The sequence below is a fragment of the Bos indicus genome, chromosome 10, assembly GCF_029378745.1.
Source record: "Bos indicus isolate NIAB-ARS_2022 breed Sahiwal x Tharparkar chromosome 10, NIAB-ARS_B.indTharparkar_mat_pri_1.0, whole genome shotgun sequence".
Taxonomy (NCBI): Eukaryota; Metazoa; Chordata; class Mammalia; order Artiodactyla; family Bovidae; genus Bos; species Bos indicus.
In genome coordinates, this window is record NC_091769.1 from 55,720,375 (window position 1) to 55,737,249 (window position 16,875).

General features: G+C 35.5%; 1 protein-coding gene across 2 annotated transcripts in view; it reads right to left on the bottom strand.

The window, feature by feature from the left end:
• UNC13C (unc-13 homolog C) overlaps positions 1–16,875 on the bottom strand; it is a 723,080-nt gene that overhangs the window by 274,448 nt on the left and 431,757 nt on the right. For both annotated transcript variants that reach the window (XM_019968805.2, XM_070797523.1), the window contains one exon: positions 15,857–15,985. In XM_019968805.2, coding sequence (XP_019824364.2) covers positions 15,857–15,985 — 129 coding nt within the window. The remainder of the gene's footprint in view (positions 1–15,856; positions 15,986–16,875) is intronic.

Here is a 16,875-nt window from a genome sequence, read left to right on the forward strand (position 1 = left end):
ATCAGTAGATTGGGATTGATATATTTATGGTACTAGGTATAAAATAGATTACTAATGTGAACCTACTATATAGCACAGGGAACTCAGTGCTTTGTGGTGACCTAAATGGGAAGGAAATTGAAAAAAAGAGTGGATATATGTAGACATATGACTGATTAATTTTGCTGTAGAGCAAGAAACTAACACAATCTTGTAAAGAGACAATACTATGATAAAGAATTCAATAAACCAAAAAAAAGATTATGCATTTATTGAAAAAAAAAAAATAAACTGTGCTTAAGAAAACCTATGCAGTTCAAACCCATGTTGTTCAAGGGCCAACTCTGCAGACAGAATTTTTTAAAAAAGGAAGACCTAAGAGCGGTGCAAGTTGATGATATAGGAAGATCCTGAAATTACTTTTCCTCACTGACACACTGAATCAGTAAGTTACATATGAAACAAATTTCTCTGAGAAAGACCTGAAAACTGCCAAAGTAGCTCTTTCACCTGCACAAAGGAGAAACGGATCACATTGAGACAGGTAGAAAGGCTGGGACACAATCTCACCAAACTGAGGGTAAGCAGTACCCCCAGCTCAGTGACCCACAATCATCAGGGAACTCACAAACATGGAGCTTCTCTCTGAGGAATGAAGGGTTCATGCCTCACATCAGGCACCACAGCTTCAAGACCTGCACCTGAAGGGCAAGCCCCCGTAACATCTGGCTTTGAAAACCGATAGGACTCAAGTCCATGGGCTAACCGAAGGGTTATAGCAAACTGGGAAATGATTTTAGAAGGGTTTTTGTACAAACTCATTCATCCAAAGACCCAGCACAGAGGCAGCTTTTGAAAAACATCCAGACTTTATGTCAATGAGATCCACTTGCTAATCTCAGAGTGTTAGGAACTGTTTGGATACTATCTGGGAATGGAGGTGCTGGTGGGTGCCACTTGCATATTCTCACTTGCTAAAGCTGGTAGGTGCTATTTTTCCTCCAGTGAGTGCCATTTTTATCCTCTAAACAGTGGGGCACCATATTTGTGCTCTTCGTCTCCCTTGCTAAAGCTAATGGTTACCATCTTTATTTTCTTACTGCTGCTGCTGCTGCTAAGTTGCTTCAGTCATGTCTGACTCTGTGAGACCCCATAGATGGCAGCCCACCAGGCTCCCCCATCCCTGGGATTCTCCAGGCAAGAACACTGGAGTGGGTTGCCATTTCCTTCTCCAATGCATAAAAGTGAAAAGTGAAAGTGAAGTCACTCAGTCGTATCTGACTTCTAGCGACCCCATGGACTGCAGCCCACCAGGCTTCTCCATCCATGGGATTCTCCAGGCAAGAGTACTGGAGTGGGTTGCTTTATTTTCTCTTACTCTGGCAGGTGCCACCCTCATGCTTTTCCTCTTCTATGTTTCACACCTTTAATATCTCCCTGAGGGAACCTTTTATACATGTCTGGAAACCTGATTTTTGAGAAGTAGAATCAAATATGTCCCTGATCATCTGGCTCTGCAGGCCAGTGGAAATGGCATTCCTGAGTCCCATGAGACTCTACCATTGGAAGAAACAGTTTCTGCAGGCTATCACCCTTGCACTTCACTGTACAGATAAAAGGTGGAAACACACCCTCATTCTCTTACCATGAGAAAAGAAAATTACAGGCAAATATTCCTGAGGAACAAAAATAGAAACAAAAAAATTCTCAAAAAAATATTGGCAAATGGAAGTCAACAATACATTGAAAGGATCATATACCAAAAGCAAGTAGAATATCCCAGGGGTGCAAGTATGGTTCAGTATCTGCAAATCAATTAACATGATACACCACATTAAAAAAACAAATGATAAAAATCATATAATCATCTCAACAGATCCAGAAGATGCATTTGACAAAATTCAACATCCATTTATGAGAAAAGTTCCAATGAATTGGGTAGGGAGGGAAGGTATATCAACATAATAAAGGTCATATATAACAAACTCACAACTAACATCATACTCAGTGACAGTTTTCTTCTAAGATCAGGAACAAGACAAGAATGCTTATACTCACCACTTTTATTCACCACAGTATTGGCAGTGCTAGCCAGAACAATTAGGCAATAAAAAGAAATACAAGGCACACCCAAATTTGAAAGGAAGAAGTAACTGTCAATATTACCAATGACAGTATATTATATTGGATTGGCCAAGAGATACAACTTAGTGATTGAACAACAGCAAAAGAAAATAAATCTTAAAAGTCCTCATCACCAGAAAAAAAAAACATTTTTGTAGCTCTTCATAGTTACAGAGGTTAACTGGACTTACTGTAGTGATTATTTTGCAATATATACAACTATTAAATCAGTATGTTATAAACTTAATGTTTATATGTATAACAATGTTATATGTCAATTATATCTCAATAAAAAAGTATAATAAAAAGAAAACGATCTGTTGAATACCTATGAGTAAGGTGATTCACAAGCACTATCACATTTAACCCTCACAGCAATCCTGTGAGATGTTTTATTATCCCCTTTTGCCAAATGAATAAATTGACACTTTGAGGAATTACATAACTTGCCCAAGACTCATATCTTTCTAAGTTGATGGTGGGGACAAGGTTTTATTTGAAAACAGATGTATGTGATTTCAAAACTTTATTTCTTCCTAAGACAATCACTTAAGTCAAAGCAAGATCCTTTGCTGATATAAGGCAGGCAGGACCATCTATTCATCTCTAGAAATTATGAGAACTATTTCCAGAACTGAAAAGGGATCTACCTCCTTCATCCTGGCCCACACACAAGCTGTTTTTCCCCAATAGGTTGATGTGATCCCAACAGGTTTTTTTCCCCAACACGTTTGTGATGCCCAAGCACAAAACCTTGTGTTTGAAGCACTTGGCTGAATCATTAAGTGCAGCCAGAGAGTAAGAGCCAAGACCAGAGCCCTGGGATCTCCAACGTTTAAAGACCTAGTAGAGGAAGGGGTGTGCTAAAAAGTTTGAAGTAGAGCGGCCCCTGAAGATGGAGGAAAGAAATATAGATGATTATTAACCACTTAGAAAATAGCGTTTCAGAAAAGATGGAGTAGCCAACAGTAAAAATGTTATTGAGAGGTCGAGTAAAATAAGAGTAGACAATTTATCCCTAGTTTAGGCAAAGTCTATTACTTGGTGACCTTGTTAAGATAATATCAGTAGATGCAGGTAACTGAAGCTCAACAAAAATGAGTCTATTTTATCTCTTTTGCTGAGATGAAAAACAGAAACATCTTACAGTACTCCAGACACTGCCTACTATATGTGATTTTGAACAAAAGTTAAGAGAATGCTTTATTATTTTTTATCTTGAAATACTTCCCTGCTGTTTCTGGATACATACCTCTAGAATTAATACCTCCAGAGAATGATCTTCTGTGATGGGTATCCAGATATCACATTATTATAAGCTATATTCTTTTCTGCATCCAAGACTAGGATGGTTCTTTCTGTTTTATATTCCAACAGTACACTATACATTTCCTTCAGAACACCTGACACTTTAGTTATTGGTTTAGTTATTTTTTAATATCCACCTCTCTGGCATGAGAAGGATGGCTATTCAGTGTCCTTTTCCTTATTCTTGTTACTGCTCTTTTCCCTATTCTAACAGTGCCTGGAACATAACAAGAATTCAACAAATTTTAGTTACTGTATACTTGTGAATGAATGTGTAACTTCTAAATCTCTTTCTCCGTATGGGACATAGAACTCAGAATCAATCTTCCATATGATATCGAATGCTTCCCTTTGGCTGCTTTCACCAATGCCAGAATAAGCAAGTAACTAAAGTTTGATGATTTTATCCGATGAAATTTTAAAAGGAATAAAATGGTATAAAAACTGAATTTTTAAAAAGATATTTTAAAGCATGGTAAAGAACCAAACCTCTCTGTGGAGAGCCATGTAGTACATTTGAGGAAAATAAAATGCAGCAATGAAACGTAAAAAGGAACCAATTCATTTCTATGTGAGATTCCATCATCCTTTAACTTGCTCTGCATACAGTGAGGGAAATTGGATTACCAGATTATAACAGCCTATTCTGCCTTTGCTGATTACGTATGTGAACAGACATCAGTTATGGGTGATGGTTAAATTGCATATATATTGTAAAAGTTAGAACAATGGCTAGTTTGTTGTATTTTGTTTCATGCCTTCCATTTGACACTGTTCTGAAGATTAGGAGCTTTAAAAGAAACTTGCTACCAAATGTCAGCATCTCTTAATGGAGACTGTCTCATCAATATATTATATTTCATTTTATTAATGTAACACCATTTGATTCATGTGAGTATATTGCTGCTTATGATGTTCCAGAACATTTAATATGATAAAAAGCATCAGGAAGGTATATCCTGGCTCTAAACATATGGATGGATGGACATAGATATAAATACGTGTGTGTGTACACATGCACACAGGCACACACAAATCTTTTATTACAAAAAAAATCATATAAATAAAATCAAAGCAATAAGGACAATAGTATCAATGTTTACTGGAATGATTTTTACATAATGTTTACATAGTGATTTTTTTTTAATACATCAAAGTGTTACCATGTAAAAGTCCTTTTAGATGGCCCAGAGTTCCTTTAGAATTTCACATTTGCCTTTCAACCTAGTCTGCATTTCAGTAAAAATCACTCAGTAAATAATGATATCTTGACTTGAATTTTGTCTTCAGTATATTTCTCTCTTTTAATTATGTTTCTGCATTGTCTTCTAACTTATTATACATGTGTGTGTATGCTAAGTCACTTCAGTCATGTCCAACTCTGCCACCCTATGGACATGTAGCCCGCCAGGCTCCTCTGTCCATGGAATTCTCCAGACAAGAATACTGGAGTGGGTTGCCATGCCCTTCTCCATGAGATCTTCCCAACCCAGGGACTGAACCCACATCTCTTAAGTCTCCTGCACTGGCAGGTGAGTTCTTTACCACTAGTGTCACCTGGGAAGCCCTAATTTATCAGATACTTTCAAACATATAACTTTCTGATTATGTCTTCGTCACTCACTCATGTCCCACTCTTTGAGATCCCATGAACTGTAGCCTGTCAGGCTCCTCTCGCCATGGGATTCGCCAAGCAAGAATACTGGAGTAGGTTGCCATTTCCTTCTTCAGGAGTTCTTCTTGACCCAGAGATTGAACCTGGGTCTCCTGCATTGTAGGCAGATTTGTTACCATCTGAGCCACCACAGAAGCCCTTTAAAGGACTTAAAAGTCAGTCATTCACTCACAAAAATATAATAATGAAAGGTCACTGGGTTTTGGACTAGAGAGAAAAAAATCATTATGTTTATTTTAGAGATAGGAAAACTGGTTAATTAGTGATTGCTTTGCTAAGTCTAGTGAGTAGCAGAGCCACGGTTTTTTTTTAAAGCCTTATAGTTTTAACTACATGTATTATAAACAAAAATCACAGCTACTGTATTCAGTATTTTGGGAGTATCTGTTATATGTGAATGTTATACCACATATGAAGGATTCATTGGTGGGCAATAATGACGAAACTGCTCCAGAGGGGTTTACAATCTGTTTCACCATATTGTCTCTTCTATGATCTTAATAGCTATATGATTCAGTAACATCACTAACATCTACTTATTTTTTTTTTTCTCTTAAAAGGGAATTATATTAAGGATTCTATAAATTCTGGGCATCTGGTAAAGAGCAGTCTAAGTCATGAAACACAACACAGACTATTAGGAAAAAATATCCCATAAGCAGATTTCTTACATACTATAACACTTTTTGCAATTTAATTTTTAACTGATGTTTACTTATTTTCCTTCTCTCTAGATATTTATCAATAAGGAAAAAAAATCTAAAGAAAAAAATAAAATCAGGGCTAGTAACAAATAACATTTTATTTGATACTTGCCTCATGTCAAATCTCTTGAAGAACTTGTTGAAATATGGACTCCTAGGATTCTTCACAGATAACCTATTTCACTGGGTCTGAGGTGGTCAAACTTCCCAGGTGATTCTTAGGATCAGGGCAGTTTGAGAAACACTGAACTAGAATCAAGCAAGTGTAAGAAAATGTATGCTTCTGTCTTTATGTTTACTGACTTTTCATGAATTTCAAGTAATTTGATTTACTAAAATGACCCATCTGAATAAAAAATGAGTTTTAAAAATAAAATATTCAAGACCCATTGATTTTCTGGGTAACTATAAAACCACAGAGTGAAAGAATAAATTCTAAGTTAGATGACTTGACTCCATGTATAACCTTCAGTGAAACATCATATTCCAAACACCTTAAAGGTGTGAAAAAAAAATACCAAGAAGCACGTCATGGAATAACTTCTTTTTGCCTATAATTATTTATGAATGAAGTTACACTTTTAAAGAATAAAGGTTTCACCTTGCTAATCATTTCCTTTGATGTGCAGAAGCTTTTAAGTTTAATTAGGTCCCATTTGTTTATTTTTGCTTTTATTTCCAATATTCTGGGAGGTGGGTCATAGAGGATCCTGCTGTGATGTATGTCAGAGAGTGTTTTGCCAATGTTCTCCTCTAGGAGTTTTATAGTTTCTGGTCTTACATTTAGATCTTTAATCCATTTTGAGTTTATTTTTGTGCAGCCTTCAGAATGGGAGAAAATAATAGCAAATGAAGCAACTGACAAACAACTAACCTCAAAAATATACAAGCAACTCCTACAGCTCAATTCCAGAAAAATAAATGACCCAATCAAAAAATGGGCCAAAGAACTAAATAGACATTTCTCCAAAGAAGACATACAGATGGCTAACAAACACACGAAAAGATGCTCAACATCACTCATTATCAGAGAAATGCAAATCAAAACCACTATGAGGTACCATTTCACACCAGTCAGAATGGCTGCGATCCCAAAGTCTACAAGCAATAAATGCTGGAGAGGGTGTGGAGAAAAGGGAACCCTCTTACACTGTTGGTGGGAATGCAAAGTAGTACAGCCACTATGGAGAACAGTGTGGAGATTCCTTAAAAAACTGGAAATAGAACTGCCTTATGATCCAGCAATCCCACTGCTGGGCATACACACTGAGGAAACCAGAAGGGAAAGAGACATGTGTACCCCACTGTTCAGTGCAGCACTGTTTATAATAGCCAGGACATGGAAGCAACCTAGATGTCCATCAGCAGATGAATGGATAAGAAAGCAGTGGTACATATACACAATGGAGTATTACTCAGCCATTAAAAAGAATACATTTGAATCAGTTCTAATGAGGTGGATGAAACTGGAGCCTATTATACAGAGTGAAGTGAGCCAGAAAGAAAAACACCAATACAGTATACTAACACATATATATAGAATTTAGAAAGATGGTAACAATAACCCTGTGTATGAGACAGCAAAAGAGACACTGATGTATAGAACAGTCTTATGGACTCTCTTGGAGAGCCAGAGGGTGGGAAGATTTGGGAGAATGGCCTTGAAACATGTAAAATATCATGTATGAAACGAGTTGCCAGTCCAGGTTCGATGCACAATACTGGATGCTTGGGGCTGGTGCACTGGGACGACCCAGAGGGAGGGTATGGGGAGGGAGGAGGGAGGAGGGTTCGGGATGGGGAACACATGTATATCTGTGGCAGATTCATTTCGATATTTGGCAAAAGTAATACAATATTGTAAAGTTTAAAATAAAATAAAATTAAAAAAAAAAGAATAAAGGTTTCTAAAATGGGAACACATTAAAACAAAAATCATATAATGCAATATAGATTCTAATAAGACAGCTTTATGGCTACAACATTATGCAGTGCCAGGGGTCATCATTTCTAGTTTTTTGTATAACCATATGAAGCAGGTAGTTTTGATAATAAACCTAATTCAGTTCTATACTTGTTAGATGGCAAATTCATATCAGTTAAAGGTTTTATGAAGATAGGTCCTAGATTCCAAATATATCACAAATAGATAATACTTTTCTTCAGAAATTTAAAGTCAACTTATTTTTTGACTTGAGGTAAGGAATACACTGGAATCTCAAATATATATATTATAACCATGCATGATTCATATATCTATCTGTCTTGTCTATCAATCCATCCATTCTTCCACCTATTCTTTTTTTTTTAATCACCATTTCAAAATCCTATCTTCTCCTGATCTATGTAAGATCATCTACTATATTTGGCATTTATTTCTCTGATCATTAGAATGTTTATTGCTGTGGTGTGTGTTTACTTTAAATTTACATAACTAGTATTATGCTATATATCACCTTCTGTATCTTCTTTTTCACTCTGCACTATGGTTTTAATTTCTCTATGTTACTATGTAAACACCTAACTCATTTCTTCTAACTGTCTCATGATATTCTATAGAGTAAGTCCACCACATTTTACTTATCTATTCTCCAATGAAGGACGTACAGATTACCTCCAACTTTTCAGTATCACAAACAATGTTTGAATAACCATTCTATTAAATATCTTCTTAGGGGTCTTTGTGCAAATATGTCTAACATATAGATATGTCAGGATTGCTGGTTCCTAAATCCTAGTTTACATGCTAACCAAAAGTGCATGGGGGCTCCAGTGTCTCCATTTCCTCATGAACATTGGCATTATCTATTTTTGCCAAACTTCTGGATATGATAGTAGTTCAATGTTGTTTTGACTAAATTAATAATGAGTTTAAGGAATTTCTCCAAGCTTATAAGCCTCTTGAGGAAGCATTTTTATAAATTTCCTGTTCATTTTTTGTGCCTATTTAATTGGAATCTCTTTTCCTGGTTATATTGGAATTCGTTAGTCCTAGGTCAGCTTTTGACACTGCAAAGATCTTTCACTTTTCTCACAGTGTACATTTATAAGAAATTGCCAACTTTAAAATAATTAAATTGATCAATTTTTCTATTTGAAATTTGTGCTTCGGCACTGTTATATTTAAAATAGATAACCGACAAAAACCTGTTGTATACCACATGGAACTCTGCTCAATGTTATGAGCTAGCCTGGATGGGAGGTGGGTTTAGGGGGGAATGGGTACATGTACATGTATGGCTGAGTCCCTGCACTGTTCACCTGAAACTACCACAACATTGTTAACTGGCTATACCCCAATACAAAATGGTTTTGGTATTAAAAAAATTAATACAAATAAAAAAAATAAAGAAGCTCAAAATTAAGAAAATTAAGATTTGTGCTTTGGAATTTTAAGAAGTCTTTTCTACATGCATCAGAAAGGTATTATCCTATACTACCATTATTAATGGGGTTTCCCTGGTGGCTCAGATGGTAAAGAATCCACCTGCAATGCAGCAGACCTGGCTTCGATCCCTGGGTTGGTAAGATCCCCAGGAGGTGGGCATGGAAACCCACTCCAGTGTTCTTGCCTGGAGAATTGCCATGGACAGAGGAGCCTGGTGGACTACAGTCCATGGAGTTGCAAAGAGTCAGACACAACTAAGCGACTAAGCACACACATTGTTATTATTACTACCATTTACACTTGCCTCTTTCATCCTCTCAAGTTCACACTGGATATGGTGTTAACTAAGAAACCAGTCCTTCCCACAACTCCCCCCACTCCCCTAGCTCCATATGATGAGACACTTTCCCTAACATTCTAAATTGTCTGTTCCTTTCCCTAGTAATACAAGTAACACAACTTTTAGTGTAAAGAAATTCCATTGTTCTTGTATTTGTTAAGTAAGATTTATTCTTATGTGAGCCAAGAGCTCTTGGTAAACTGTTAGTTTTCCTATCCATATGACTCATAAATTACAACAGTTCTTTTCCTTTCTAATTTATATTCTCTTATTTCTTCAAGAGTATGTTAATCAGTACTATTAATAAGATACTTATTTATTTCTTAAATGAATGTACCTAAATTTCATGTTAACGTTTGCCACAATTTTTTTAAATGTAAACTTAAATAAAAGAAAATCTGTTCCATTCCTAATTTTCAAGAGTCTCTTCTTTGATCATAAAGAGGCATAAAATTTCACCATATGTTCATTCTACATATATTACATAAGTACATGATCTTCCTCCTTTGCTTAACTACTGTAGTGATTCATATTGATAATTTTTTTTCCTAATGTCAAATCATCCTTGCATTCCTAAGACAAAATTGCTTGATCTGGTTCTATTTTATTTATTTATTTATTTTTGATTCTATTTTAAATATGCCATCTGATAATTTATTTGGAATGTTTAAATCACTGTTTATTTTCAAGATATGCTTATAATTTTCTTTTCAAATATTATCATAGTCCAATTTTAGAACCAAAATTATACTAGTCTTACTGGAAAAATCTACTCTGCATGTTGTTTATCCTTTTAGAATTTATTAACGTTCACTTGTTGATTAATTTAATGACCTAGGTCAGAAAAACTGAAATACACATTGATGGAAACATAACTATTTAATAATTCTTTATGCTTTGGATTTCTTATGTTCCTGTTTTCCTCACCCAATAAATAGTATACCACTCATTTTAAACAATTTATTTTTATAAGAATTTATATATTGATTATGAAGTTTATACTTATGAAATTTCCTTTCATAAACTTTCTTTTACACATTTTATAATAATATTTGAAGAAAATTAAGATTAAAATGTGTCTGTATTTACTCAGTTTTAGTGTGTAGATAATAATCACATGAGGTAGTGAAAAGTTATCTTCTTTTCAGAATGATCACCATTCCCCAAACTAATGCTACTGATTGCATAAGAAAAAGTTCATCACAGGGGGGAAAATATAATAAAAGTCAGGCACACTTTCTTGCTAATTCCTCAAGGATTATTATTTAAATAATATCTCAAATTAAGAATTATAGAATTGGAATTTTTCTACGTGTAAATTTCAAAGTTACATTTTATTTTAAACTTTCCTTTTATTAATTATTTACAGTTAATTATCTAGAGCAAAAACAATAGGAAAACAAAAACATCTATGGCAAAAGTTTTGACTAAAAGAACTGAAGAAGTACATATCTACAAATCAAGGAAGACTTTCTTAAACTTGATATGTATATATTCATATAAGTTTCCAATTAAGGTATCGTAGGAGGATATTTCTTTCTTCTGTGGAGTTTTCAGAAAACTTCTCCCCTGGAGAAGGAAATAGCAACCTACTCCAGTATTCTTGCCTGGAAAATCCCATGGACAGAGGAGCCTTGCAGGCTACAGTTTACAGGGTCACAAAGAGTCAGACACAACTGAGTAACTTCACTTTTCAGAACACATCTTGGTCAAAATTTTTAAATGAATAGCAGTATACTTTTGCTGTACATGCACAAATATTTTTGCATAGACTTTCTATGAAGTAAGCAGTTCTTTGCTAATTTCTGCTAATGTACTGTGCTCTAGTACTTAAGGCACAGCATTATGTACTACAAGTTGAATAACATTATAAGACAGCTTCTAGTCTCATTAAACTCAGTGTTTACTATGGAAATCAGATAAGTTTAGGACATTTTAAGATGTGAAAAAATAAGAAGGTGCTGTGACCACATGGTACAGTCAAGTCTGCATTATTGATAGTAGAAATGGAAAAGTAGAGGAAAGGAGGTCATTTCTCTGTTCTTTAAAAGCACAGTTTCACTGTGCTATTATTTGTAAAAGTGAAACACTGAAGCTGCTATTTAAATTGTGGTGTATTTATGTGATAGGTAGCCATTAACAAAATCAATAAATGTACTTAAAAGTATCAGTATGCATAGTTCTCAAAAAAGCAACACTAAGCCTTAAAAATTACAGATTTCCTCTCAAATACCTAAAGGTTGTTTAGTCCGGTATTGGAGTTAGTACATGTAACCACACCACTGCACTGCTTGTTTGTACACTGGAGTATGTGAGAGACACAGGTATCACAAATGGTTAATAGATATGTATTATAAATGTTCATAAAGATCAACAAGAAAGCTAATAACAAATTCATGACAGAGATTATCACAAAGGTAAGAGGCAGGGAAATTTGATTTTGGAGGCAAACACAGGGTCTCTGCACTAGTGTCTGATGTGTAGGTTCTGAGGACATCTCAGGAAACTAATGACAGTTTCTTTAAGAAAAAAGCAAAAACAAAACAAAAAACAGATGCTTTAAACAGACTTGATGATGTTTTGGCTTATCTTCTTCTGGAAGTTATCTATGTGAAAAGAAAAGCTATGATCTGAAGGTTGCTTTAGGAGCAGCAGCAAGGGAACTGGCTGGATGACATTAACAATAATTACTACTAAGCTAGAACACATCCATTTTGTTAAATTCCACATAAGGAGATCTTGTATTTGGGAGTGAGTGGGAAAGACTTTTTAATTCTTCAAAGATCATATTTTAAACAGAAAAATTGGTCAATTTGATTATATTAAGATTGATAATTTTTTTTAAATAAACGTACACTGTGACAAAGATAAAGTTGACAGATTGTGAAAAACTTTGCAACATCAAAAGCTGACAAAGAACAAAATAACCCCAGAATAGCAACCAGTAAAAAAAGAGATTCTATTTTTTAAAATAAGCATAAGCTACAAAGAGGTAATTTGTCAAAATGGTTATTCAAAAGCTAATAAGCTTGTGAGAAGATTCTAAAACTCATTATTAATTAAAAAATAATTAGAATATTGGGTTAGTTTATAAACTGATCCCTCATGTATCCTTATGCAAGAGATCAATCCTCTATGTCCACATATCCACACTTGAGTCCTTAGTTATGCTAAACTGAAGGACAAATGTGGGCCTCGTGATTAAGTCAAGATAAATGCTGTTCCATGAGGGTGCAGCCAGCCATTTCTAGCTATCTTGTCTAACTGCAACAATTTCAACTTTTCTCTTGTTTGTTTTTCATTTTTATTCTAAGTACTATTTGTATATGGTTCTTAAAAACTCCTCTGGAGAAAGAAAGTAAGCTTCCACATTTAAATAAGCAGAATTATACTGTGCCTAACAACCCTGAAATTCTTGTTTTTTTGGTTTCAGGCATGACATTATCTACAGAGAACTCAAACACAGAAGTGGCATAAACACTAAAAGTATATCTTGATGAAGAAACTGAGACTTGTAGAGGCTAGCCTATTTAAGGCGACCATGTTAATAAGCTTTACAGCCAGGATTTGAACTCAGGGGCTCTAATATTAGAGATTATGTTCTTGGTTACAGACTTAGAGTGGAGTCATTGAAGTAGAATATAAATAACTAACAGAGTGTTTTTCTTTTTTTTGTAAAATTTATTTCTTATTACTTTATCAACTGTACTCTGTGTTAGGCACAGTGTTTAAACACTGGAACTACAAAGATGAAACTCATGGCCTCAGGTCAGACAAATGTTACATTATATGTCTAATACATACATCATCATAAGCATGGTGGTGGTGACATGTCAGGGTATATTATGAGACCAGAAAGCAGCAACTTCTAATTTAGCCAGGAGAGGTCCTAGAGGCTTTCTGAAGAAAAGGTCAGTGAGCTCAAGTTAGCCAGGAAAGGGTTTGGGAGGTGAAGCAAATCCAGGTAGGTAAAGACAATGGGGAATAAGGCATTGTGGACTTATGTTTAAAGGTTGGGACTAGATGGGAAATCCATCAATTCCTTCCATATCCTGTCATCCAGGACTCTGCAACATGACCCCATACAATGGCAAGAGGTTTTAGGCAAGCACTGAAGGTCTCCTGTGATAGAGCACCTCTTTTGGTCTTGATTTTCAAATGCCATATGCATCTTACATGAATACAAGGTTAGAAAATCATGTAAACATCTTTTTAAAGCCAAGTCAGCAGATACTAAGCTATATTAATTTTTATGTGATAATTTATTTGCTTTTTGTTAGGGGTATGTTTGCTTTATGGGAATTGCACATATTTCTCTAAAGTGTGTTAGCCACTCAGTTATATCTGACCCTTTGTGACCCAGTGGACTGTAGCCCACAAGACTCCTCTGTCCCTGGAATTCTTCAGGTAGGAATACTGGAGGAGATAGCCATTCCCTTCTCTAGGGGATCTTCACTGCCCAGGGATTGAACCCAGGTCTCTTGCACTGCAGGCAGATTCTTTACCATCTGAGACACCGTATAAATAAAACTTGTTTATTATTATTATTAATATACTTGAAAGATATTAAGGCATGTCACTTGATTTTGATGATTTGATTCATCCACTGAGTGTGAACTAGTAGGAAAGGAGGTCATATTTAAGTTGGATTTTGATGAAGACAGAGAATGGGGGAAGAACATTTTAGGCATATGGAACAGGATAAATACATGGATGTAAAAGAAGATGATCAACTCACAGAAAATAATAGAATTTAAGGCTCAGGAGAAGGGGCCAGTTTGTGTTTGAAACTGTAGGAAGTAAGAAATCACAGATAATAAAGTCTGGTAAGATTGCTTATGAAGTTATGTATGGGTAACTTACATGGTACAATAAAAAGCCTAATTTTTATATTTTATGTGAAATAAAGACCATGATGTTGAAAATGTAGAGGAATAATTGAAAGAGTTTTGTGGGAGGAAGATAAAGAACAGAGAGTAGAAAAAGGGAGGCCATTAGAAAGCCACCCAAGGGGAGATTTGAAGTCAGGGACAATTTAATCCCTCGAAATCCCAGAGAACCAAGTTTCCAAGCTACTAATAGCACACATTTAGCAGAAATGATAAAGTTAAGAACAATTATGCAGTTAAATGTTGTTTTGCTTATACAATGACAGATTCCAGCTTTACTTTGTTTTCCTATTAGGCTAAGGAGTTATTGACCCAGAAAAAGTAATACTATAAGAATCCTAGCATGAAACCTCGTTTGAAAGAATCCTCCTGGCCTTCATCCAACATACACTTTTTAGACTCTGCCCCACTCTAAGCAACCAAGAAGTTCCATGGGTAATGGTTTTCAATATCAATTGGAACAATGGCTTTCTTCAGGGAAGTGAATAGGCAATAGAATCATATTAAAAAGTCATCCCCAAACAATAGGTCTACAGAAGTAATAGCAATATATATAAACCATAGTGTGTATTAAAAAACCTTGATGCAACAAAAAGATATATCACATAATACATCTTGTATTTATGTAATAAATGAATCACATAACCAACAAAGATTAGTATCCAAAACACATTTTAGAATTTTACGCAGATTAATGAGTAAAAGGCAAGCAAGCCAAGAGAAAAATCAGCAAGGAATTAATAGGCGACACACAGAAAACAAAACTGAATTGTTCACTGAGCATATATGCAAAGATGTTCCAACTCATTAACATTAAAATAGCGTTCATCTCTGTAAGACGACGAAGGGAGGAGGATGAAATTTGAAAGAACTATAAAGTGAGATGCCAATTTCTGTCTATTATTTAAAACCTTTAAACAATAAAGAGCAGAACAAATATTACTAAACACTAACAACTGGTCATCTAAGTGGTAAGTATATGCATTTTTATTTTCTGTAGTTTCTTTTGTATTTAGAAATATTTCTTAATAATAAATTTACATATGTGAGTATATTACCCTGGTGTTCTATAAATATGTCCCCACCTATCATTTTTGTGAGATAGAAATGATAAGGGAAGCAGGATGAGTTAGGGGAAGGACACAGGAGCAGAAGTTGAAATCCTAAATTCTAGTAGCAAATCTTCCACTTTCCCACTATGTGACTTTGAGACAATCACTTATTTGAAACTGACTCCTCACTTGAAACCTTGAATAATATCCACCATTAATATAAGAAGTTATTGCAAGGAGTGGATTGTTTCATGTACATTAAAGTGACATTCAAACGTGAAGAAAAAATATGGAAATTCTAACAACCTGCAGGTAATGTAAGTTGAATGAACATACTTTCCCACTTACTTATGGAAGCAGACATTAGAACAGAAAATAGACACATATTTTTTCTTACCGGGTCTATTAGCTGGGAATAGAGTTCATGGCAGTTGTCAAAAATATATTTGTACGTAGAATCCAGGCAAGCCCTGACGCAGTCCTTCACCACCATGCTGGCCTTAGGGGGGCTTTGCAGCTCCAGAACCTGGTATACAAATTATTTTCTTAAATTTAAAAATATAACACTGTATTAACTGTATAAAAATAGTCAAGCAATATTCTATAAATACTTTTAGTTGACCTTTCTATATCCAGGAAAAATGTGGTCTGAGAAAGGTTTTAAAGGTATAAACACCCACCTTAACTTCTTAATATAACAACTCAGAGAAAATGAACATAGTTGTAAATATTTAAATAGAAACATTTGAAGTTACCCATCACAATATCATCCATTCATTCCATCCAACCACTCAACAAATATTTATCACCTACTATACATCAGACTCGGATGCTGGGAGGGACTGGGGGCAGGAGGAGAAGGGGATGACAGAGGATGAGATGGCTGGATGGCATCACCAACTCGATGGACATGAGTTTGAGTGAACTCCGGGATGATGGACAGGGAGGCCTGGCATGCTGCAATTCATGGGGTCGCAAAGAGTTGGACACGGCTGAGCAACTGAACTGAACTGATACATCAGACTGCAGATGGTGATTGCAGCCATGAAATTAAAAGACACTTACTCCTTGGAAGGAAAGTTATGACCAACCTAGACAGCAGATTCAAAAGCAGAGACATTACTTTGTCAACAAAGGTCCGTCTAGTCAAGGCTATGGTTTTTCCAGTGGTCATGTACGGATGTGAGAGTTGGACTGTGAAGAAAGCTGAGCGCCGAAGAATTGATGCTTTTGAACTGTGGTGTTGGAGAAGACTCTTGAGAGTCCCTTGGACTGCAAGGAGGTCCAACCAGTCCGTTCTAAAGGAGATCAGTCCTGGGTGTTCATTGAAAGGACTGATGCTAAAGCTGAAACTCCAATACTTTGGCCACCTCATGTGAGGAGTTGACTCACTGGAAAAGACCCTGATGCTGGGAG